Source organism: Protopterus annectens, chromosome 5.part0 (assembly GCF_019279795.1).
Source record: "Protopterus annectens isolate FY-2018-M chromosome 5.part0, PAN1.0, whole genome shotgun sequence".
NCBI lineage: Eukaryota > Metazoa > Chordata > Ceratodontiformes > Protopteridae > Protopterus > Protopterus annectens.
Window position 1 is genome coordinate 1820340930 of NC_056735.1, and position 27398 is coordinate 1820368327.

At 37.9% G+C, this 27398-nt stretch overlaps 1 protein-coding gene across 44 annotated transcripts in view; it reads left to right on the forward strand.

Moving 5' to 3' along the window:
- The window catches only part of LOC122801915 (ABI family member 3 binding protein), a 3486228-nt gene that overhangs the window by 2465426 nt on the left and 993404 nt on the right, over positions 1-27398 (forward strand). For all 44 annotated transcript variants that reach the window (XM_044071601.1, XM_044071602.1, XM_044071604.1 and 41 more), the window contains one exon: positions 22887-22970. In XM_044071601.1, the coding sequence (XP_043927536.1) occupies positions 22887-22970 (84 nt within the window). The remainder of the gene's footprint in view (positions 1-22886; positions 22971-27398) is intronic.

Consider the following 27398-nt stretch of genomic DNA (forward strand, 5'->3'; position numbering starts at 1 on the left):
ACAGAGACAGATGCTTGGTGCCAGAGCCACGGCCTCAAGCTAAATGCTAAAAAGTGCATAGTCATCCCCTTTGGGAAAAACAAGGTGCCCACAAATTACCACATAGGTGGTAATCCATTAAGTATGGAAGAAGTAATTAGAGATTTGGGGACCAACGTAGATAGTAATCTCTCCTTTGATAATCACGTTGCCAAAGTGGTTAGAAAGACCTTCTATATAGCCCACCTTATCACGAAAGGGTTCGCATCTAGATCAAGAGAGGTCATTGTGCCCCTCTACTCGTCACTCATCAGGCCCATAATTGAATACAATGCCCCTTTTGGGATGTACCTTACCCGACACCTGCAGCAACTGGAGAGACCCCAAAAGTACCTCACCAAGAGGGTCATGGGCTACAAACAGATGTCCTATGCAGCTCGACTAAAGAAACTCCAGCTCTACTCAGTTGCTTACTGCCTACTCAGAGGCAATCTATGCCTGACGTACAAAGCCATGTCAAACCCAGAATTAATGGACATGCTCCACCTCAAAAAATCCAAGTCCCTTAGAGCTACACGCTCCAGGGACCTAAACCTCAGCACAAAAATAAATAGGACATGCTGGAGGGACAGATTAATTTCCCAGAGGCACCCCTCACTCTGGAATAGAATCCCAATTCATGTTAGACATAGCCCCTCGCTGACCCTCTTCAAGCGAAATTTGGACGCGTGGATGGGAAATCGCAAATTCACCCTTGGGATCTCTCCTGTGTCCCTGCTAGACAGAGGCACAGTAAACTAATCTTAAAAGTGTACCTTCTGTGACCTACTTTACAAAGGCACAGTAGGCTAATCTAATAGGGAGGAGTAAGCCAAATACACTCTGGCTAGGCTTATAAATGCCCTAGGGCAGATAGCCTAGTATCTGCCTATGAACCTATGAACCTATGACTGAAGATATTCTTTGGAAATAATTAATTGGGGCAAATCGAAGGATTTCCTGACTATGTTGGAAACATGATGATTGAATGAGAGAGAGCGCTGTCCACAAAAGTAACCGGTCTCTTATGACCATATCTGTCTGAAAATGAGTATCATTTAGAGCATGTGAGGTGGGAGTAGCTATTTTGAGAAAGATTATTATACTGCACTTTTTTTGCATTAAGCTTGAGAGCATTTTCAGTACACTGGGTGTGTACATATTCTAGCCCCTTGCTGGAGATGTTTTGTAACAGTGGATGAGTGGAAAACTGAGCCCAGCTTGCAGTCATCAGAAAACGTGGTCAACAGCGCTTCTGGTGCATTCGCTATGATCAGTGGCAGATTATAATGGGGCAGTTGAGGTGGCCACCCAGTGCCCACAAGTCCTGGAGTGGGGCATAGCCTACAAAATAATTTAATTTTAATTTTTTTATGCTGAGCACTGCTAAGTCATTTCATTTAGCTGATGTACTGAACACAATAATCATTAATAAAGGGTGTTCACATATATATATATATATATATATATATATATATATATATATATATATATATAAAAGTATTGAGTGATTGACACTGTGAGTGCTTTTTTTGTACACTTGTAGTGCCTACTATTTACACAGAGGGGCCAGTGTCAATATCCTATGTATTTATTTATTTCTAAGTAAACAAATGTTTATTTAAAACAATAAATAAACAGCTCAAGCAGTCCTCTGCACAGTGACAGAACTTTCTGCTCATGCTATCCCATGTTGCACTGGGTGGACAAAACGTAGAAAGCCTAGGAATATTAAATAGCCTAGTGAAGAGCTGCAGATTGCTATGGAGGATCATGATTACATTAGGTTAGTATTTTTTATTTAGTGTGGCTGGCAACCAAATATAGCATTGACTATTGCAGTGAGTAAATAAGGGGGCGGTACGGGTAGGTTGTGGATGAAAGCAACTTGTTGTTTGTTCAATTTAAAGTCAAACTGCCTTATTTTCTGTCTACTGTTGCTATGTAAAACAAAGTTGAAGTTGTCTGTGATTGTCCCTCATGTTTTCACCAATGTCTCATAATTTTTTTAGTTTTCTAGCAAGTCATTAGGAATTGCAACCACTAAATAAAGAGAGAGAGGCTAGCTGTGGATAAAAGCAACTTACTCAGTTATTGTTAGGTCATTTTAAAGTCTAGCATTACAGGACTAGTGTGCATTTGTATGAAATTATACTCTTGTGACTGTTTATAAGAGAAACTATATTGAAACTGTCCCTGATTTCATAGAATGGACCTGATTTTGCCTCATTTTTTTGTCTTTGCCTCTTAAAATATGGGTCTATATCATAACCCCGAAAAGTCAGTTCAGCAAATGGCTTTTACATCGAAAATGCTGTTCTTCAAACTCGCTGTTGTGGAGGGCTTCACCCCCCTACACCCCGTACTAATTGAGTGAGGAAAGGGCAAATTTTCCGATCTTCACTGTACTGCAATCTCACTATAACAGTTTGCTAAACGGCATTTTCGATGTAAAATGACATTTGCTGAACTGACTCTTCGAACATGTAATATAGACCATAAAATACATGGTTTTCTGACAAATCATTGAGGGTTTTAGTCACCAAATAATGGGGGGGGTGGCTCTGGATGAAAACATACCATCCTCTTGTCATGTGCTCATTTTAAATCTTGTTTTACATGATTAATATATATTAGCATAAAACACATTAGACTATTTTCTGGTGGTTGTGTGAAATTTGTATCTGATTTCATAGAATATCACTGACTGACTCACATTACTGGTGTGTGCCATATAAAATTTGTGGTTTTCTGAAGATTGCAGTCTCTTAATGATGGCAGTCATTTGACGTTTTGGACTTTTTATCCATCATTAAATGTATGCCAATGCAAAAACAAAAAAAGTTAAACTAGCAACTTTCTAAGTGTATAGGAGCAATATTTAAAATCTGTCCCTAATTTTGTTTATTTGCCCCTCATTATTTTTTGGATTTGTCACTGATTGTTGTGCTAAAAAGATATTACTTATTGCCCTAGTCAGTTGAGGTTTGCATAACAAAGTGGCTATAACTATGAGGGCTGTTTGTGGATGAAAGCAATTTACATTCTGATAATTTGTTCAGTTAACCATCTGGGTTTGCAGGATGAATGTGCATTTGTGTAAAATATGCTATGCTACTTGTGGCTATTTTTTATTTGAAATAAATGTGAAATTAATTACCCCAAAACGGTCCATGATATTTCAACGTGCCTAAGGTTTTATACATATTTTTGGTCTGTTTCTCATAAAATTTCTGGATTCTGCAAGTCATTGAGGATTGTAGGCACTAAATAAATGACAGATATTTGAGTTTCTGACTTCATAGCCATCAGAAAATGCATACTAATTAATAACTGTTATTCTAGCAACTTTCTAAAAAAATCTGTCAATGTGGAGTGATAGGCCAGTGGGTTCTGATGTGAAAGAGCAATGGATGACACAGGATCATTCTGAAGAGAATGTGGCACACAAAGATGCTGTGGAACTTTTTATAGAATGCCTGCAGGAAATGGAGGACAAAGAATCTGCCCTCAGTTTAGAAGAAAATTATCTAAGAGAAGCATTGCTTGATTTAATAGAGATGGACAGACATATTTAGATCAATGAAAGAAATTGACTACAGAAAGTCAATAAAACCCAAAAAGTGGGAAGTTTCATAAATCAAATAAACACAGTAATTAGGACAGTTCATGGGATATTACACAAGTAAATAGGATAAATTACTGTGCAGCTAAATTAATAACAGATAAAGTCTTACAGCAAAAACTCAGGGTAGTAAGAGAAAGGAAGAAGAGAAATCGAATGCCATCATGGAAGTATCAAATAGAGCAATCCATAAAGCAATTAATACAAGAAGTGTTAGGAGAGTATAGAGGAGGGAACAGATCGATACAAATACTCAGAAAGATAAACGTGATAAAAGCAATGCACAGTATTACAACATATTAGGATCTATCATGCATTGTCGCAAATGATAAACTAAAAATATCAGCACAGGCAGAAAAATTTAGAAGATATGCAGATAAATATAAAGGAAGATTATAAAATAAGCAATTTATTGATGACCCAATGAAGTTTTATAAATAATACAGAAACAAGGCAAAAGGAAACACCACCAAAAAAAAGAAGAAATAGATACATTTTGAAGAAATAGCTGTAAAGATCCTGTAGAACATAACAAAGGTGCTAAATTGATATAAGAAGTTCAAATGTACAAGATATGAAATGGGATGAAGTAATGGCCATAGAGACTGAAACAAAGTTAAGAAAAGCTCCTAATTGGAAAACCCCAGGCCCAGATGCAGTACTTAACTTCTGGCTAAAAGTATTAACATCTTTACATAAAGAATTAGCCATGAGTAAGAGCCATTTATATGTGTACCCTGAACAGACACAGCCTGGTTAACAAAAGGAAAAACAATACTCCTACTTAAGAGCAAACCTGCAAACTATCCTAAAAACTATAAACCAATAACTTGCCTTCCTACGATATATAAACTATACACTGGAATTGATGCTGACAGAGTTTATAGTCATTTAGAAGAAAACTCAGTCATGGCAATAGAACAAAAGGGTAAAAAAAAGAAGTTCATACGGAATAGAGGATCATTTGTTATTAAATAAAGTCATAATGGAGAACTGTAAAAATGGCAAGAATCTAAGTATGGCATGGATAGACTACAAAAAGCATTTGACAGTATCCTATATTAATGGATAAAAGAGTGCTTAAAATCAGTTATATTACAGCGACCGTGAAACAGTGGCAAACCACTTTGCAGTTTAGCCATGATAAAGGACATATTATTATTCTAGGGATAAAAATTCAAAGGGAGATATTCCAGGGTGATTCTCTGTCATTGCTACTCTTTTGTCTTGCCCTTAGTTCATTAAGTTGTCTACTTACCAGATTAGGTCATAGCTATAATTTGGCTCCCAGAAAAGAACAAAGTGCAAGACTTCTCATCTTCTTTTTGTGGATGATTTACAGCTATGTAGTTTATTAGATGAGGAATTGAAAGCACAACTGCAAGTGGTCAAAACATTTTCAGATGATGTAAGAATGTCATTTGGTCTTGCTAAATGTGCAAAAGCAGCCTTTAAAGCAGGAAAGCCAGAGCATCAGGAAAACATCAGTCTGGCACAGGAATGTGATATAGCTTGAGCAAGAGGGAGTGGATAAATATTTGGGAATTGATGAAGGATAAACAATAAAACATGAACAAATGTGAATAAAATTTAGTAAGGAATATTTCAGGAGACTAAAATTAATACTGAAAACAGTGCTGACATCTAGGAATAAAGTCTAAGATATAAACCAGTTTTTTCTGTCTGTCCTGACTTACAGTTTTGGAGTGACTGACTGGCCCCAACATGTGTTGGATCAGTTGAACAGGAAAACAAAAAGGATGCTTCATGCTCACCAAATGATTTATCAAAATCAGTGTATACCAAGAAAGAGGTATGGGCTTCCTCAAAATTGATTACATGTACAGATCTGCAATCTTGGGACTGCATACATATCTGCTGACCTCACAAGATCCAAATGTAGTACAAGTTTTGAAACATGAGGAGAATAGATCTAAGATGACTTCCCTGCTTAGTGTAGTAGAAGCATATTGGTGTCAAGTGGGAGTGGAGATCAAATCAGAAGGAGATAAAATCCAGGCAGCAACTGAATGTGTCAAAAGCAAAAGAAAGAAATGCGGAAAATGGATAAGTACAGTTGCAGGTATAAAAAACTCTTGGAACAACCCCATGTTGATCAGGATTGAGCACAGGAATGGTTAAGGAGAATTTAAACCAAAAGATGAAAAGTTAATATTGTCAGTCCAAGATTATGTACACGTTGGTTTACAAAGTCCATTGAACATGTGGGAGTAACAGACAGATGTAGGTTTTATAAAACAGAATTGGAAACAGTTCCGCATGTTATTGCTAGTTGTCATAAATTAATGGGATAAAGACTGTATACTGAAAGGCATAATAATGTGGCAAGACTATGGCATTGGGGATTGTGCAAACATTGTAATACTGAAGTAACTGAAAAACACTGGAAACATCAGCCACAAAGCATTATAGAAACGGATGAAGTTTATATCATATAGGATCATCTGCTACCAACAGTTCAAAAATAGATACGAGAAAACCAGATATATTAGTCCATGAAAAGAAGACAAAAGTAGCATTGGTTATTGAAATTGCTGCACTCAGTGACTACAGTGTCTCAAGTACAGAGACACAAAGTCTTAAAATACCAGGATTTGAAGGCAGAAATGAGAGCAATGTGGAAGAAGGATACCCAGACAATTCCAATAGTAGTAGAAGGAATGGGTCTTATAAAAAATTATTTACAATTATACTTAGATATGTTACCCATACATGTATAACTCCATACAAATTGCAGAGGGAGCCATTACTGGGCACATTGCAGGTGCTGCGAATAGCACTTATGCCTAACATCAAGGACTGAAACAATACTAGCTTCATGAACTTTAATCGTACTTTAAATTAGGAATGAGTTCCATTCCTGTCATGATATTAGAAACCCAAAAGACTTAGAAAAATTAAAAAATGGATAACTTATTCTAGCAACTTTCTAAAGAAATCTGTGTCTGATTCTAGGCCATTGCATCTCATTATTTTTTGGCATAGTCCCTAATTCTTGTGCTAAGTGGTTGAGAGGTATTATTTTTGTCATAATCAGATGATGTGTACACAACAAAGTGGCTATAACTGCTGGGTGGGGGTAAGTTCTGTCTGTGGGTGAAGGTAACTTACTATCTTGTTTGCTCAGTTTAAACAGTCTTGCTTTGCAGGGCTAGTGTTTACTTGTGAGAAATAAATTGGAATACTTCGGCTAGTGTTTTTGTGTGTGACAAGAACTTGAAATACATTATTGTTTAAATGATCATTTATTTATTTTAACCACTGTCAGATATCTGTGGTGGATATAGTCAACAATGGGGCTAAAGCTGCCAGGCATAGAGACCGTCTGTGGATAACATTGATTGACTCTGGCTAACATGATCAAGTTAAACAATTGTTAGTCTCACTTTGCATGACTAGTTTGCTTTTATGTAAAGCAAGCTGGAATATGTAATAGTGGCCATTAGTTTATCACAGTCAGACATTTGAGGTATATGCAGTCAGGAGGCTGTAACTGATACGTACAGACATTGATAGATTATAATGAGAGCAGTTCAATTGGTTTTAAATCAGGGAGGTAAATCCATCAATCCAAATGTGCATGAGCATGTATGCATTTTCAAAAAACAAGTGGATATGTGGTCCATGGTTTGAAAGCTGCTCAGGGCCTTAGGTGCACTTAATATGCCACTGGCTTAGAGGTCTGCAAAACAAATGCCAAAATGAGTGGTTCTAGTACTGATCCCCATGGCACCCCTTTAATTACAAGTGTACTTTTGTAGAGGGTACCAACAAATTTAACAATTTAGGATCTGTTGGATTGCCAACATGCAAGCCAGCAGACAAGCCACAGGTTTATATTTCCTTTGTGTAATTTTTCAGTAATACTAGTGTGGAAAAGAGTGTCAAAAGCCTTGGAGATTTTGAGATAATTAGCATGCTTGCAGTGACCACTATCCATAGTTCTCTAAGCTTTTCAAAGTTGCTTACTAGGTTTAGGAAACAAGACCTGTCCTTCACAAACCCATACTAATCGGAGTCTAAATCAGTTAAGTACCTATGTCTGTATAAATGAATTCTGATGATATGCGTTCCTAGGTTTTGCATGTGAGATTGATGAGGCAGACTGTCGTACAATTACTTGGGTCTTTTCCAGAATATTGGGGCACAAGTATAGGTAGGTGGGGTTCATTTAGCACTGTAATTTCTCTGCTAATATACTGACTATATTCTTGAGATATGAATGTATGATATTATGGATAATTTCAGTGATTTGTTGTACGTTATTCCTCAGTTTCTCAACACAACACAACTGAAGGAAGATGTGTTGTTTCCTTTGGTATCTGTACATTTTCTAATACTGCTCTTAAGGTCATTGATAGCATGTTTCACTGAGGTAGGTGGGGTGGAGATATCTTACAGCATTTCATTATACCCCTTCTCTTGTCATACAATTTATTAATAAGGGAGTCCCACCAAAGAGGATTATTCCTGAACTTACCATTATATTCAGGGCAGACAGGTACTGACTTTTTTATGAAAATATTTAGGTGCTGGTAAAAGTTGGAGTTGAACATGCCGACTTCTCACCTGGGTCCATTGCAGGGGATTGCTGGAAACTTTGTGTCATTCTCCTGCAAGCTGAGGTAGATTTGTCTTGTAGAAGTCCCTAAAGATGGTCACCTTTGGTAATAGGTGGTACCACTAGAACTGATAGAGAAAATGACTGATTTGTGGTCAGGTTTAACCAGAGATGGGGAGATGCTGGGTGAGGTACAGATAGTGAGTGGTTAGGTCAGTAAAGATTAGGTCAAAGACATTAGTCACTTTAGTGGGTAGTTTTACAATGTGCTCCAATGCGTTGTTATTAACAAAGTCTAGGAAACAATGAGCATATCCATTTTTAGAGGTGTAAGCATGCCAGTCAGTGCGATTTTATGTGAGGTGATGGCCCTGATATAAGAGGTGTAAACCATACCTGGTGAAACAGGGTATCTCAGGTGCCATGTTATCACAGAACAACATATACTGGATCCCCTTAGAATGACAAAACCCTTATCCAGTTGTTAAAGCCAATTGTCTTGCCTTATTATCTAAACATCATTTTTGATGATAACAGGATACTTCTCAAGACCAGTATCTTTCCTGAGTCTAACACGTGCATAAGTTTTATCATATCTCTCTGCATCTTTCTGTAGGTGGAGCACTTTATATCATTCACTCCCACATGAGCCATCACTAGGTTAAAGTCATTTTTGCCTGGTTTAAGAAACCTTAGGGTCCTTTTGACATCATTGATGCTAGTATCAGACAAGCAGTTTACAGGCACTCAGTTTGTGACCAGTCTAATGAGAGTGGAGTTTTGTATAGCTACTGCATAGTCGCTGATGATTAAAACATTACCTATGTGGAAGCAGATTTAATGAGCCTTATGGACTTAGGCCTGCTTTCTTGGTGACTATTGGGTAAGAAGTACAGATTTGCTGTATTGGTGAGTAGAGAAGGAGTAGGAGTTTCCTTACATGTTGGAGGATGAGATCTTTTATATTGTGTACTGGGAAGCTTTGGTACATTTTTCTTTATAACCTCAGCATAAATTGTAGGACTTGTAGTGTGCTGTGAACGATGTAATGTTGTAGAGGCATGATGATTTCTGATAGTGGACTAACTTGAGAGGTTTGCCTCCACATTTCTTAAATCTTTATATATCTTGCAGGTTGCACTGCCAGTTGGTAGAAACAGTGAACAGTCAGTGAGTAAAAGGCAGATTTTTACACTTCCATAGAACACAATGCAATCAGACTGGCCACTGATGGGGTGGAAGCAGACTGTTCAACCATGTTAACAAAAGGTGGAAAACTGTGACTGATCAAAGTACTCTGGGATTGGAAGAAAACTACGGTAGTAGATCCTGAAGATTTATGTATTATGTATGTAAGGTGATAGTGTGAAGTTAGGTTAGATGCTAGCTAACTTAGCTGTACACAGTAAAAGAAGAATGATGAATAGCAGTGATTCACCTGTTGTCTACTACCTGGCTACTGCTAGTGAAGATTGCACTCCAGCTACACGCAGCTTGTAATTGCTATCCCTTTGTGCTTTTTCTCACTAGAAGCAAAACAGTAGCACAAATCCCAAGCCAGTTCCTTAGGAGCAGATCACAGACTCTTTGGAGATCAGCAGTCTTGTCCCAGATATTGTAGTCTTCTCTTGGTAGATGCCCTGGATAGCAGGTACAGAAGCTCAGCCAAGCTGTACAATGGTCCAGCATTAAAACTGAAGAAGCTTCCACCAAAATGGCAACCAGACCAATCAAGAACATAACATACATACTGTGCAATCAGAGTCAGGAATCAGTGTCCCTCTACTTCTTCTCTGACCAGGTGCAGAACAGTAGCAGTTTGCAGGCTTCCCATTGATTGATAGTTTATTGCAAGGCCAGGAAATAATGTCCCACTGCTTCTACCCTCACCAGGAGAAAACAGAAGCACATATCTCAAGCTGATTCCTGAGAAGTAGTGCTAAGGCTCTGAAGTCATTGGTAGCCTTGTCTCAGATATTGCAAATTTTAAAAGTAAGATGGGGAAAATGGGTTAATACTCCAGGCATTGTAGTGTTCATTAAGTGGGTGAGAAGATATGGAAAAGAGGATAACTGAGGGTTTTACAGTATATGGGGCGAGTCTCAGGCTTTAACAGGCTAAGGCAACTGCTGATTATATGAACCGATTTTGTCTAAATGGGTATTATTGCACCTTTGTTTCAAACACTGCTGAAACCTCAGGTGACTATAGGACAAGGAAATTACTGATTGAAATGGTAGAGCAGTGACTTGCCAAAATTGTCATGGTTTCAAAAGGCTGATATGTGCAAAGACTTAGTCAATTGTTAATATATACCTCTGGGGAAAGAAAAGCTGCATGAGGTTTGATTTGGATATTTCATATTGTATGGGTAAATGTGAGTTAGGTAATGTTTATGAGAAAGGCATAGAAGGAAAACTGATCATGAGTAGTACTAAGAAAGGTGACAGTTTAAATTGGGCCTTTGGAATTATTACTTTACTGAGGAATGATATGAGCTACAGAATGTATTGTTAGGGAAATTATAAAGTTGAATACATCAAAATGTAGAAATTTGCATGGTACAGAAAAATAAAGGTTTCTGAGGAGACAGAGCCAAGGCAGCTGCAACTCATGAATGGTTTAGATTAGCCATAAATCCCACTTTTGCTTTTGCTTATGTTTGTAGGTTCAGACTTCCATCACCATTATTTTTCGTTATTTACTAGTGAGAGTAAACTGTTTTCCTTTGTTAAGAAGAATATTTGCAAATGCTCAAGTGTCTAGTATTATACTCGAGAATAAGTCATCAAAGTAGTGAATGAATTAATTGAATTATCATTTAGTCAGAAAGAATTATACCTGTCAGGAAACACCAGTGTGTTCTAGTTTATTTGAAAGACTTTACAAGCTAGTAAACATGTAACTAATGAAGAAAGTGACTCCTTCCTATTACAATGATAACTAGGCTGACTAATTGTTCTCCACTTTCGTCTCAACTGAAAACAAGGAATGAAAAAAAGGAAGAATTGGACACCTTGCTTAAACAAACATCCTTAAATGAAACAGCACTCCAAAAGCATCACTTTAGAGAAAAAGCTGAAGCAGTTAAATACAAGTTATAACCAGTTTCACTGGTATAAAAGGGTAAACACTGATAGTGACCCAAGTGATGCAAGTTCAGTTAATGGTTTGGACATCTGCTGGAGCTGGTGTGGGGGAAAAGAGGAATGATGAGGCAGATTTTGCTCATATCTTCTGGAGTATGTGCTGAGGGCACTGGCACTGCTGGGCAAACCAGTGATGTACCAATAACCAAGTGTTGTCCTGTAGAGGGTGAAGAATTTGAGGGACATATCACAACGGAGGCGGAAGCGTTTCCCTTCAGATGCCATGCATGTCCCTCCTCTTGTGATGCAAGCTCAACATATAAATTGGGGTAGGGTTTAAAGAGAAAAAACAAACATTTGAAAAGCTGCAAAATAATGGGTCCTTATCTGATCCATCCAGCTTTAGAAGATGAATTAAGCACCATTCATTGCAGCATTGTCAACGACTTATTATTTAATGATTATTCAAACAAGTACAATCAAATATTAAAAGATGTTGAAAATTTTGTGACAAACAACATAAATATTAAACATAAAAAAACTCATAAGAGACCTCAATGACTATAAAAATGATTGTGCTTATCCTATTGGTGTGAAGGGTACTAAAATGGTTTTGGTGTTACTGGGGGACCCATACCTACAGAGACCTTTGATAATTTTGAGGTTTCTGATTTTAATAATGAGCATTTTTTTGAGGAGAACGACAGGCCGAAAAGGTCCGAGAGATTAAAGAACAGGGGGAAGGGGGCCCACACTACAACAACAAATTTTTCAACAGTGGGAACAAGTACAACCAAAGATACCACTACCGGAGCAACAGGGGCCGACGGCCGAATGAGATATAACTTTTGGTATTGCAAATATGTATTCTGGTGATGAGGAGGTTGACTGTAATTCCTTTGTTGAACATGCTTTAATGAATGAAGCTCTGCTTTGTGATGTATTTACGAAGGACAAATTTATGGCGTACAACTACATCTCATTGACTTTAACCAACTTTTATCACAGTTTATTGAGCAAAGGTACTACCTTAGTGCCTGAATTTTCCTTGGACATTGCTGATGTGCTGATTAACTTAAACTTGTACATTAGACAGCTTAATTTAAAGTTGTTTTTTAAGGGGAGTGTTTTAACTAAAGAAAAAGTTTTTATGTAGAGAAGCAAGTTGTTCATTGCACCTCAGAATGTGGATTTGTCAGTGTTTGAAAGGCTATGTGAGGTTGAATTAAGAAGAATTTTGAATAGTGACAACAGTAAAAAAGTACATGACAATTTGTCTACTGAGGAGAGGAAAGCAGTTTTGAGTTTGGTTAAAAATCATGAACTGCAGTTGATAAAACCAGACAAAGGTGGAGGCATGGTCATTATGTCTCAGTATGACTATGTCTTTAGGATGTGTGAAATTTTAAATGATCAACTAACCTATATCAGAGTTAGTATCAATGAGGTTAATAGTGCTTATTCAAAGATAGATGTATTCTTGTTTGACGCATTATTTCAAGGTACCTTGGAGGAGGATGAATACAAGTATCTATGTGTTCCGCAACCAGTTATACCAGTTATGTTCGGTATACCCAAGACACATAAGTCTATTTCTAATGCTCCCTTTAGGCCTATTATGGCAGCCAGAGGGCTCAAAACTGAACCATTGGCAGCCTTTGTTGACTCATGTACTAAAACAGTATTGGGTGAATTTGGGCACATTTTAAGAGACTCTTGGCATTGCTTGGAAAGACTTAGGGGTGTGTACTTATCAGTGTAATTTTCTTTCCAAACTATTGATGTGATCAACCTTTTTACTACAATACCCCACGAAGAGGGTTTGGACTTCTTTAGGGAAGGTCTATTGAATAGTAAAACCTGTAACAGGACAAAAATCAGTTCATTGGTTGATTTAATGGAAATTGTCCTAAGGAACAATTTTTTGCTCTTCGAAGGGAAAATTTACCAACAAATAGCTGGAGTAGCTATGGGAGCAAAATGTGCCCCTGTTTTTGCCAGCTTAGTACTCCTGTTTTGGGAAGAAAGTTTTGTCTTCACCTCTGGGTTTATGTCCAAAATTCTGTTATATAACAGATTTTTGGACAATATTCTCATTCATTGGAAGGGAAATGAACAGGAAGCCAATGAGTTCCTTGAGTTTCTCAATAGTACCACTACTTTTTTCAGGTTTACTCATGCCTGGCATCCAAGTGAAATTAATTGCTTGGACATTAATCTTAAATTTGATGGTACAGTTTTGGTAAGTAGTATCCACAGGAAGAAAACCTTTTCCAATTCAATGCTCCATTATAGCAGCTGTTACCCTTACCATCAGAAGAAGGGTATCAACAAGGAGCAGGTTAGGCTGTCCAGGGTGGTGAGTAACCCTGACATATTCAAACAAGAGCTGTTCCAATTTGTGGGTATGTTCCTAGAGAGGGGTTACCCCTTAAAACTAATTTTGAGGATTAAGCATGACATTTTGAAGAAAAGGAACACCCTTTACCAACCTGTTCTTGGTGCAGGGCTTCCTGTGAAGCCTCTTCAAGATTCAGTTGATGTTTCTGCTGTAATGGTTCTTAGATACAATCATTTGGCTCAGGACATTGTTTCAGTTTTCAACAATGCATGGCATTTGGGTCTCACAGATACATGCAAGGAGATCTTAGGACCCAAACCAAGGATACTGTATAGTCGAGGGAGGAATGTAAAAGATATTATGGAAAATCCCTCCAGAAAATCCTTGATTTCTAGAATGTAAAAATATGGAGCGTGCAGGGCATGTAAGTACATCAATGATGGCACTTATGTGTCTGTCACTGGGTACAGTCGTACATTAGCTTGCCCGGGTAAGTGTTGTTGCAACACTAATATGTTAGTGTATGTGGCAACCTGCACCATTTGCACAAATTTTTACGTTGGTAAAACTGTACGTAAACTGAGGGAGAGAATAGCTGAACATGTCAGGGCCATCAGAATTAAAGATGCCCACAACGCATTGTATAGGCATAGTTTAAACTGTGCCAATTTCAAAAAAATATTTTTTTTTTGTTATAGACAAGGTAAAAAAGCTCAAGGTGGAAAATTTAGAGACTATGTGGCAAATTAGATTAAATGCCACTCATCCACCGGGACTTAATGACAGTATTGCTGTTCTCCCTGTGCTTAAGACTAAAGCAACTAGGATATGAATGTGTCTCACAGTTTTTTGTACATAAAAAGGTCTTATAGACTTTTAATATCTGTGTTCGAGTTTGATTTAAGTATAGGTAACATTTTTAGCATCTTTTAGTAAAAAGTATTTTGTACATATTATATATTTTAGACTTTGAGTAGATTATATTTTGTACTATAGTCTGTCATCTGTTTGTTTAAATTTAAATGTGCTGTGATGATGTCATTGAATGTTGATTGCCTGGGTAATAAGAGTTTTGTGTTATTTAAATGTTGTTTGTACTACCCAACAGTACTCTGATGAAGCCATTGTTATGGTGAAAGCGCTTAGTCGTTGGGATTCTGTGCAGTGTCCTATTAAACCGGTGTTTCCACGTACACGTTTGGATTTTTTATTTTATTTTCTTGGTTTATGCTTTGTTTGAAGTGTTGTTTGGTTTTACATTCTCTGATATCCCTATCATTAAGCAATATAGCCCAATTCTTGAATAAAATATCCAACACATCCTTACTATTACTGTGAAAAGTGGTAATAAAAGCACATTTAAAATTTGAATTCTGGTCAACATTGGATTGTGTCAAGTCAGTTCCTACTCCATTAACCAAACAGCCATCAGTAGGGGGCATGCCCTGGGCAGGAATCACCTCATGGTGACCTAACAAGGGTTTGAAAAAAACTCTTTCTCTTTTGTTGACCACCTCAATCATGACCTCATTAAGGAGCCATAACAGGTAACCCCTCTTGCAAAACATAGCTTTCAGATGGTCACACTCATCTAAGAAGTTATCAAACAGACTAACCATACTGGCTGCCCTTACAAATTGGCCCTTTACTACCCCTCTTTTTTGCTTAAATGGGTGTGCGCTATCAAAATGCAGAAAGCTGTTTGAATAGGTTGCTTTCCCATGAATTTGTGCTACAAAGGCCTTCAAATGACACTCTTTCTTCAATAAGACATCCAAATACACTATTTGTTCAGTGTTAACCTCATTCATGTGTGAACTTTAAAAAAACTGATTGTGCCATTATTATATTCTAAAAATAGAGGGATCTCTTCTCTTGGACCATTCCAACAAGTAAAGACATCATCCAAGAACCGTGTGTACAATGTGCAGAACTTGAACCATGGGGTATTCATTAAAAATCTTCTTTCCCATTCCAACATAATTATGTTGGCATACAAACCACCGCACGGTGACCCCATTGCCACACTTTCAATTTGTAAAAATAGTTCATTATTGAATAGAATTAAATTATTTGTGATTACTAGTTCAAATAAAGTGTCATAGGTGTTAACCAGTGTCTGGGGAAGGCCCTTACCCACCAAAAATTCACAAAACCATTCCATGCCTATGGTATGCGGTATTACCGTATATAAATCTCTGACATCGATTGTGATGAAACTGACTGTTTCTTCAAATTCTAATATGTTAATCCTTTTCAAAAAGTCCCACCAGTCCTTACATATTAAAGGTTCATGTTGAACAAAGTCCTTCAATCTGATGTCCAAGAATTTGGCTATAGTGTGGGTAATGGAGTCCCTGGCATCAGCTATGGGCCGCATCGGTGGTTGATCTAAATCTTTATGTATCTTAGCTATGATTCACTCTCCATTGCTTGCCTGTTAAAACTAAAAGCAATGGAAAGGCAATATAAACATATATACATATATATATATATATATATATATATATATATATATATATATATATATAAACAATGTATCAAAAATATTTATATATACATTTTATATATACTTTCATTTTTATATAAATCTCATTTTATAGATTTTATACATTATGTGTGTATTTATATTTATTTTCAGCATTTTTGTACCTGTTAATGACATTTAAATGCTGGTTTTGAAGAGTATCTTTTTAAGAATGTTTTTATAACTGCATTTCATGAATATTTATGAGTTCAGGGAGGTCCTTTTTAGTCAGTCTGATGGAATTGGTTTATTAATTAATGCTCTTGCAGAATGTAGTTAATAATGTTTTCATGGATTTGCTCTTATCTGATGAAGTTGAGAAGGTTCTTGACGAAAGCGCTTATCTATTTATTATTTTGGTTTAATAAAAAGTGTCTTTACTGCTCCTAAAGTATTTTGCGGTCATTTACTACAAGGATTTACTTGAGCTGCTGAAGTGTGGGGTTCCAAGAGTGCCAACCTTGTTTCTCTACAGTTATATAAAAGAAGTAAATTATTCCCCAAAATGGTACACCATATTGTACATGCTGTATCCCTCCCTAGCTGCAATATAGGTATTCTGTACCTATTATCATCTTTGGATATTTTAAAAGCTAAGCAGAAAAGAAACCAAATTGAATCTGCAACTTGATAAGTGAGCATTTCTTGTTTTAGCTAAAGCCTTTGAAGAGGAAATAGTGAAATCTCATGAAGGCTTATTTTATTGAGTGTATCTATTCAGGATGCCTTGTTTTGTATGGATTTTTTGTCTTTTTTTTAATTTAAAGCAAGTTGTTGTCTAGCATGTGTCTCAGTGGAGGTATTCGGGCATGGTATTTGTATATAAGACAAGTGCAGAAGTTTCGGGTCTATATCACATCATCGAATACGTGAATATCAAGTGCTCACATGAGCGAATATTCACATACTCCGAAGTTTAAATTTTTTTTGCAGTACAGTGAAGATCAGGATTTTTGCCCTTTCCTCACTGTAGTACGATCTTGGAGTAGGAATATATATTTAGCTGGGGGTGTTAGGGGCGCTTTTTCAAGTACATGAATATTCGCTCATATGAGCATTCGATATTCACATATTCGATGATGTGATATAGATGTGAAGCTTCAGCTTCAGCATAAACAGATGTAATTGTTAGTATGTTGTGCGATGAACTATAGATGCATCATATGGTTAATTCAAGGATCCATACTGTAGCTGCATTATTCCTTTTGTCACCTATTTCTTCATTACTAAGAAGAAAGAAATCTTAATGACAACTTTCAGTTTTGATAATCTCTAAGGAGCAACATATGAAAATAAATGTTGAAACCTACTACAGGTGATACCTCACAATTCAACCACCTCGCAATGCTACTGTTTTGCAATTCAGCTGTGCTTTTGGCCGGCCAGGCATCCCGCAGTTCAACCACGGTCTCGCAATTCAACACGGAAAGGAAGTTGAAAAGTAGTTCATTGTTTCCTGTAGTTGTTGTGCCATTGTTTAAGTGTTGAGAAGAATTGGGGCCAAAGAAGTGTGATACTGCCAGGAAAAATAAGTGGCTGAGCATTGAAAAGAAGAGAGAAATCATACCTAAAATTGAGAGAGGAAGTAAAATAAAGATGAATAGCAGAACAATATGGCATGCCTGGGTCTACCGTCTCAACATTTTGAAAAAATAGTGACAGCATCATGGGTGCTAAGGTGTTAAAAAGAGCAAGAAAGGTTTTGGACAAATGCAGAAAATTTCAAGAAGATATGGAGAAGATGCTTTTTGTCTGGATCCAGGAGAGGCAGATGAAGGGAAATCCAATAACTCAGACCATGATCTGTGAGAAACAGTTCATGAAGATATGGAGAAGATGCTTTTTGTATGGATCCAGGAGAGGCAGATGAAGGGAAATCCAATAACTCGGACCATGATCTCTGAGAAACCTAAGCTCATCTTTGAAGACCGGCAAAAAAAAAAAAAAAACTCAGCAAACAAAGGAATTTAAAGCAAGTAGGGTATGGTTCCAAAGATTTACAAAGGGATGTGGCATCCACGGTGTTCTGAGACAAGGAGGGGGAGCTAGTGTTGACAAAGAAGGTGCACAGAAATTTGTCAAGGAATTTAAAGAAAAAGAGAAGACTATCTGCCAGAACAGCTTTTTAATTGGGATGAAACTGGGCTTTTCTGGAAGAGATTGCCAAGTAGGACTTACGTAACCCAAGAATAAGCTAGGATTCCAGGTCACAAGCCCTTGAAAGATAGGCTCACACTTCATCAGGCAGCAAATGCCGTTGTAGACTTCATGCTGAAGCCTCTGCTGGTGTATGATTCAGAAAACCCAAAGTGCTTTGGAAAAAAGATTACAAAAACAAATCTACCTGTTGTGTGGAAATCAAACACCAAAGCTTGGGTAGACCAGTCAGTTTTCAAGAATTGGATTTTTCAGGAGTTTGCTCCAAGTATCAAGAAGTACCTGATAGAGAACAATTTGCCAGTGAAAGCTCTTCTGCTTCTGGACAACACCTCTGCCCACCCATGAGAGTTAGAGGAAGTTCTTCAGATAGACTACGATTTCATCAAGGTTCAGTTCCTGCCTCCCAACGCAACTTCTCTCATTCAACCTATGGATCAACAAGTCAATGCGTGCTTCAAAAAGTTCTACACAAAAGCACTCTTCTCAAGGTTCTTTGATGTGACCCATTCTTCAGATAAAACACTGAAGGAATTCTAGAAGATGAAGTTGAACATTCTTCATGCCATTCATCAAAAGTGCCTGGGATTGAGTGTCGCAGAAAGCCCTCTGTGCAACCTGGAGGAAACTGGTTCCTTTCTGCTACAAGACCATGATGATGAGCTCACAATGGAGGAACTTAAACACTTTGCAATGAGCATTTTAAAGAAAACAAAAGAGAAGTTTCTTTTGAAGATGTGGACACCAGGGAAAAAGCACCTATGCCAACAGCTTGCATTAAAGAACTTTTATCCAACTGTGAGAAGGTGCAGGCTACAGTCTTGGAGTGGCTCCCCAATTCAGATGATGTCAACAGGATGACAGACTTGTTTAATAACACAATCATGCACCACTTTAAGACCTGAGTAAGAGGGAGAGACAAGTCACTTGGTCACATTTTTTTTTATCTACACCTGCCAAAAACAGAGGGAAGAGGCAGGACAGGGTGAAGTCAACTCCTCATTTGTCCGATCCGACCATAAGCTTATCACCCTTGATATCCACATCCCGCCCCCACCCCCCATTAAGGAAACCACAGTAAAAAGTTTCTCCAAAGCCAACTTCATGCTTCTTAAGACAAAAGTGGTGAACTTCATGGCACCCACGCAGATGGACAATACAGTTACAACTGCTGAATCCTATACAAATGCACTCTATAAGCACTTACACGAGTGCATGGATCATGCTATCCCAAACAGAACCAAGATGCTATCCTCCAAAAAAAGGAAGCCAATCTGGTGGTCCCCTGCCATAAACAAACTGTACAACAGAAGGAAGAAACTGTTGCAAAAGAAAGTAAAATCCCATGAGTGGAGGAGCTTCCTGGTCAGCCTCGGTAAGAAGCCGAGATCCCTTATAAGATCCTCCAAAGCTAGCTATGAAAACAAAATTGCCATTAAATCCAAGGACAACCACAACGCATTCAATAGCTATGTCAAGAATCTAGATGGCAACACCCAGATCTGCTCAGAGTTACAGAACAAAGGCACAAAAATTACAGAACCAACTGATATTGCCAACATCCTGGCAGATCGGTTCATTGCTAACTTTACCCCCCTCTCACCCCATAAAGGGCCCATATCTATACAGGAAGACTGCAGAGTCCCTGTAATCACAACTACGCAGGTAAAAGCTGCACTCTCTAAAGCCAAAAACACAGCATCCATGGGACCGGACAACATCCTAGGCTGCGTTTTACATGAACTTCATAATGAACTGGCTCCCCACTTAAGCACTATGTTCAATAATAGCCTCACATCAGGCTTTGTGCCCACTGAATGGCTCACAGCAACAGTTATTCCACTCCACAAAGGGGAAGCCACCACTGATCCCGGGAACTATTAACCTATTAGCCTGACGAGCCTGATCTGCAAGGCCATGGAACGTATTATCATGGAACTCATAAACAAAGACATTGGTAACCTCCAAACTCTGGATCCCACCCAGTTCGGGTTTGTGAAAGGCAGATCATGCCTCCTGAACCTGATCGACTTCTTTGATGCAGTCACCAAAGCCGTGGATGAGGGTAAGGTGGTTCACACAGCCTATCTTGACCTCACCAAGGCTTTCGACACCATCCCACATTTTGGAATTATAGTTAAATTCACTAAACTAGGTATAAATCCCTATGTCACAAGATGGGTTGCCAACTGGCTCACTGACAGAACCCACACTGTAAAAGTTGCAGACTCCAAATCTGACCTCAAAGCAGTGACAAGTGCAGTACCACAGGGTTCCGTCCTGGGACCTCTCCTGTTTGGTATCTACTTCTCTGAAGTACAGGCTAACACAGAAGGCCTCTGGCTAATGAAGTTCACAGATGACTGCAAACTAGGAGCCATAGTCAAGTCCCCAAATGATGTGGACATCCTACAGAAGGGCCTCACTGAGACAGATGCCTGGCTTCAGAGCCATGGCCTCAAGCTCAATGCCAAAAAGTGCAGTGTCATCCCTTTTGGTAAAAACTCTGTACCCATGAACTACCACATAGGCAGCAATCTACTTAACACTGAATGCGTGATAAGAGACCTTGGGACCCAGGTGGACAGTAGTCTCTCCTTTGATAGTCACATCGCCACAGTAGTCAGGAAGTCCTTCTACGTGGCACACCTCATCATAAAAGGGTTCTCATCCAGGAAGAAAGAGGTCATCGTTCCCCTCTACTCGTCACTTATTAGACCCATTATAGAGTACAATGCCCCTTTTGGAATGAACCTCACAAGACATCTGCAGCAGCTGGAAAGGCCACAGAAGTACCTCACAAAGAGGATTACTGGCCTCAAACAAATGCCCTACACTGACCGCCTCAAAAAACTCCAGCTTTACTCCGTAGCATATTGCCTACTCTGAGGTGATTTCTGTCTAACATATAAAGCTATGTCAATCCCAGAGCTGTTGGACATGCTACACCTAAACAAATCCCAATCCCTCCGAGCTACACGCTCTAGGGACCTAAACCTTGTCACCACAATAAATAGTACATGCTGGAGGGATAGATTCCTGTCCCAGAGACTTCCTATACTCTGGAACAAGCTACCCATCTATGTCAAGCAAAGTTCTTCATTAGCACTCTTCAAGAAAAATCTTGATGAGTGGATGGGAAATAGGAAATACACCCCGGGGATCACTTCTTTGTCTCTGCTGGACAGTGGCACAGGAAAATAACTTTCTTGGGTGGCGTAAGCTATGGTACCTTGCTGGCTAGGCTTATGTAGGCCCTTGGGCCGATAGCCTAGTACCTACTTATGAACCTATGAACTAAAGACTAAGTGGACTCTCTAAATAGTGTAAATATGGTGTCTCATGTTTTTAGCATGGACAGTAGTGAGGCTGGGCAGAGAGAATGGACACAAGTGTATGATGCCGACTCACCAGAATGAACGAGCCAAGTAGGGGAGCCACTGAGCAATGTCCTAGAGAGGGATTAAAAAAAAAACAGACACACCAGTATGCACTGTATTGTGTGTTATTATTTCTGTTGGCGGTGTGGATAGGAAGCTGTTGTAAGATGTTTTAAGTTATAATGTTATTGTTTCTTTTGGGGGTGTGGATAGGAAACTGTTGTAACATGTTTTAAGTTATAATTTATATCACATTAAAGTGAACTAAATAAAACATTAATCATAATCAAAGACAACAGATATTCATTTCATAACTGCTATTGCACAACGATGTAATAAGCATGTATTTTAGCTGGAAAGGAAACATGTTAGCCTGCATTCTTAGATGGATTTAACATCAAATAAATTTGTATATGACATGTGAGCCATATGTTTAGGAATACAGTAGTCCTCCATTCCTCCTCCATCCCTCTTCCGCATCCTCTCCTCCATGTAAGAGATGTTCTACACTTCAAATCATAATGAGCTACATTTTTTAATATGTTTTAGTGTATTTTTAATTTTGTTTGGGCCAGAAATGAAAAAATTTTCCCTGCATTTGTGTGGGAAATGGCATCTCACAATTCAACCGTCGTTCCAGAAGGATTACATTTGAATTGTGGTGTGTGTGTGTGTGTGTGTGTGTGTGTGTGTGTGTGTGTGTGTGTGTGTGTGTGTGCATGCATGTATGTGCATGCGTGTGTGTTTTGGTCTGTCTATCTGTCTGCTAGTTTGTGAAGTGGAAAGGGGCTGAACTACATAGCCTTTTTTTAGCTCTTGAACAGAGAAAAGTATTTTGACAAAGCTGACTTTCGTGGTAAACCAGTTTTAAAAAACATAATAATATATTTTTAGTTTGTCACCCTTTTAGTGGACTGAACAAAGCATAGAAAGGTTATTTACTACAAGAAGCTATGTCATAGTCTCTTAAAAGTTCAGGAAGTTTACTTTGTAATTCCCACTGCCTCCACAATCTTTAGTCTCTAATCCTAAATAAGGTTTTGACTTTACATACATTCGTAAATTGTCTGAAAATGAGCTTTGTTTTATTTGTCATCACAGAATAAAAAATATTATCTAAAATAATTTTAATGTTTATACTGTCTTTGCAATTTCATTATCATTTAGAGCAAACTCAACCTCCAAAACCAAATGCGAACACAAGAAAACCTTTGCCTCCAAATCAAATTCCTGGTAAACCAGGAATCAAAGGTATGTCATTTATTAAACTATTATTGTACTTTGCTAATTGTAAATTAACACATTAAATATTCTGTTATTTTAATACCAATGTGATACACATACAGTGGAGTAATATATGTGTGTATGTGTGTGTGTGTGTGTGTGTGTGTGTGTGTGAGCCTATATATACATTCACATACACATTGTTTCATTATGGGGCCAGGGTGAGGCATGGGTTGAGGGAGGTCCACTGACATTTAATGGTAAACCCACTTGTTACTTAAAGGGACATGAGGGTATACCAGAGATTAATGTCATAGTAAATAAGTGTAGTTCATGGTTTAATTTCTGCATAATTTTCTTTTTAAAGTAATGCACTTATTGTTATTAAACACATGAAATGGCTGGAAAAGAGTGAATTCCAGTGTAGATGGAACCCAGACAAGATGTATATATATATATATATATATATATATATATATATATATATATATATATATATAGATAGATATTTCAGAGTACCATTTAAGAGTAGTATGTCTTAAAGCAGAGTAGAATGATAGCCACTTATTCTACATGAATGTAAATGGATTACAGGAAAGGAAAAATGGTGAGAATCGGCATGCAGAGATGTTGTGTGTGTGTGTGTGTGTTTTATACAAGAAGTGCATAGCTTTGCAGTTATTGAGGCCATACTTAAGATCAGATATAGTTGTTGATAGGACATTCACCTGGTAGTGACCACCAGGTAGATTTTGCATTTGATGCCAAGGTGGTGCCTTTTATCCCTGTGAGATGTGTTCACAGATGTGAGACTAAGATGGTAATTGTGCTGGACAAGCTGCATAATCATTGCTGATCTGGAGTACTTATCACCCAAAGAGTAATAAGTTATAAGTTATCTTTCCTGTCACACTGCATGAAAGTTCTAGGGAGGGTGATTGGTAAATGAATATGCAGAGTTGTAGAAAGTAAGATGGGAGATGAGCAGTTTGGATTCATATCAAGATGCACCACAACTGACTTGAAGTTTGCAGTGAGACAAATACTTGAGAAGAAGCTAGAGATGAGAAAAGGGGAGTGGGTATGCATCAGGGTTCAATTCTTGAGCCCACTACTGTTCATACTGGTGATGGACTACATTAGCAAACAGGTCAGAAGGGACATATTAACAAAGCTGCCATATGCAGAGGATGTGGCATTACAGGCAGACTCTGAACAAGAACTTCAGCAAAGGATAGAGGAATACAATGCAAAATTGAAAACACATGGAATGAAACTGAGTACAGATAAGACAGTTGCAATGGCAGCAAATGGGGAAAAAAGAAGCAGCTGGGAACTGAGATAGGGAAAGTAGAGTAACAGGTTAACATCTTAAAGTAACTGAGAGATATGGTTGAGAAGAAGGGAAGTCTGAATAAGGAGGTCAAAGCTAGAATCAGAGGGGCTTTAGCAAACTGGCGCAGAATATTGGTGTAGTGTATAACGGCAGAATGTTAAAGAAGCTGTAAAGTAAGGTGTTTAAAACAGTGGTGCAACCAGTATTACTATATGATAGAGAAACCTGGGGACTAAAAGGAGAGCAGTTGAGGAAGCTAGAGGTGATGGAGATGAAGTGCCTGAGGTGGGTGATAAGATGCACACTATGGGACAGATGAAGAAATGAGGACATCACAGCAGCAGCCAATGTAGCTCCAATTTCAGAAAAGGTCAAAGAGAACAGATTATGGTGGTTCGGGCACATGTGCAGAAAAGCAGAAGACAATCTTATAAGACAGATTTGGGACAGACAGGAAGAAGGCAAGAGGAAACGAGGGCATCCAGCTAAGTGCTGAATTGATTGTGTGAAAGAAGACCTACAACAGTCAGGCATGAATGTTGAAGAAGGTAAGAGAGTGACTTTGAATAGAGAGTAGTGGCAACAGTTAACACGACATGCCTACCCCATGTATTAAATGTCAAAAAGGGGTTGATGGTGATGATGATAATGATGATGTTAGCTTTTTTTTCCAGGCTTAGTTGCTTTGCTACTTCATATAACATCTCCTGGTTTCCTCTTAAAGGAGATTGTAATTTGTGCACTGGCCTCTTGTTGACTCAGCTGCTGTAATGTGCCTTAACTAAGACTCTGATTCTTGACTTGACCAGCTGCATTGGGTGCAAAATTCTACAACTAGAGTATAACCTGACACATCTCATCATGATTATATTGCCCATGTGCTGTATGGCCTGCAATAGCTGTCTGTGGAGCCAAGATTGATCTTAATACTTCCTTTCAATACCAGAGTCCTGTCCATCTAAAATAATTTATGTCCCCATGCCACAGTCCATCATCTTTGATATAATGGTGAAGAGTAAGCTACTAATTCCATGGACTCACTATGAAACATCTAACTGTTGTTATTTTTCTTATTTAGCCACTCCTGTGGAACTCATTACTTTCTTAGTTTCAGGCGTGTGAATCTATATCCTGTTTCAAAAGGCCCGTGGGCTTTCATTTTTAGAGAGGGATAAACCTTGTCTTAACATTTAGAATTTGTTTTAATTTAATTTGCAGCCTCAAAATTGATATTAAATTATTTATTTTATTCATAATTGGCATGTCAATTTAAATTATTTATTTATTTATTTATTTATTTATTTGCTAGTATGTGCTTACCAGGAAAGTCTGACTGAGCATCGATAGGCCCCTTTTCAGTTTGGGTCTGAGGATAAAAGTTCCATAGTTAACAAATCTTGCAAGATGCTATAGAATAGAACACAATGCAATATAATCCAAAATAAATAATTACAAGATAGAAAAACTAGCATATAAAGAAAAAAAACAGAAAAGAAATAGATCCTAAATATTATATTCCATAGAGTTACATTTCAGTCGATCCTAAATATTATATTCCATAGAGTTACATTTCAGTTAGTACCAATGATAATGTTAAGAACCTCCATTAGGTTTTATTTATTTATTTATTTATTTATTTAACATTTGTTGACCGGGAAAGTCCGACTAGGTTCCACAGATCCTGTTTTCAGCGGAGGCCGAGGGAGAAACGCTCCTAATAAACAGGTGCAGTAGAAAGCAAGTAGGATATTACAACTAGATAGCTGATTGACTGGTAAGAGTTTCTAGTTGTGCAACTAAGCTATTGGATCATCTGATGAAAGCCCAGAAGCTTAGTTTATGCAAGAAGACAATTGCACACTACAGACAGAGGACAGATGGATAGAGTTATCGCAAAGTTTAGCCAGGAGAAGAATTGTAGTAGTATAGTTTGGAATCCAAGAGGTGGGTCCTATGATTTACTTTGAAGTACTTTGGATATATGATTTGCCTTAAGTCTTCTGGTAGAGTTTTCCAACATTTGTATATATATATATATATGAGGAATACATTGCTTCACTGTGTTTATTGTTTGGTCTATAGATCTGGGGAAGAGATGTGTCCTTAGACCCAAGAGAACTCCTTGATAAGGAACATCATAGCATTACTGTCTTCAGTGCTGGACACATTTTTGGGTGATAAAGAATACTTTGGTCCAGTTTAAGTTGATTGGATTTTAGGCAGATGGGGACTTCAAAACAGATCAGTTGGTTGAGTGCTTGACAATGAAGGGTTTTACTTGTAAGGTTGGTTGCAAATGTTGCTGTTTTATTATAATACTGTTCCAGTTTTGTTAAAAGAGAAAAGTTGACATTTGTGAGTGGGGAAAGGCATAGGAGAGACTAAGCAATGACTATTAGAGGGCAGTGGCCCTTCTAGATTGCAAAGTGAAGTAGGGAGATGCTTTATAAATTAGACCTAGTTTTATATGGGTCTTTTTGATAGTATTTTGGATGTGTAAATCAAATTTTAGATTACCATCTATGGTGACCCCAAGTAATTTAGTATGTGTGATAACATCAAGTCTAGTGTTTTGTATGGATGCTGTAGTTAAGGTATTTTTCTGATTAGAGCATTATTTTCAGAGGAAGAATAGAATTTTTGTTTTGTTTGGGCTCAGCAGAAGATTAGATTGGTTCATAAAAAATTCAGTGGGGGAGTAGGAGTGTTATGTAATAACCTGTAGTGATAGCATGCTTGTAGCTGATCAGATTAGAGTGGAGTCATCTGCATACTGAACCAAGGGATTTTGTCCCACCCCATTATGGAGGTTGTTTATAAAACTATTGAAGAGGAGAGGATATAGCATTAAACTCTGAATGGTACCAGTGGTTATGGGTAGATAGGATGAGCAGCAGGTTTACTATTTAACACACTGTCCTATCTAAATGAAAGTTTAAAAAAAAAACTTAAAAAAGTAAAAAAAATTTAGTGTGGGAGACTGTATCAAATACTTATGATAGATCCAGGAATATGGGAGCAGCATACTTGCCATTTGACGCACATTATGTCATTTCTAAGAGATAGTTTTTAAACCATGTTAAGGTAGAGCTGGAGAGACCAAGGGAGAGTAATGTTTG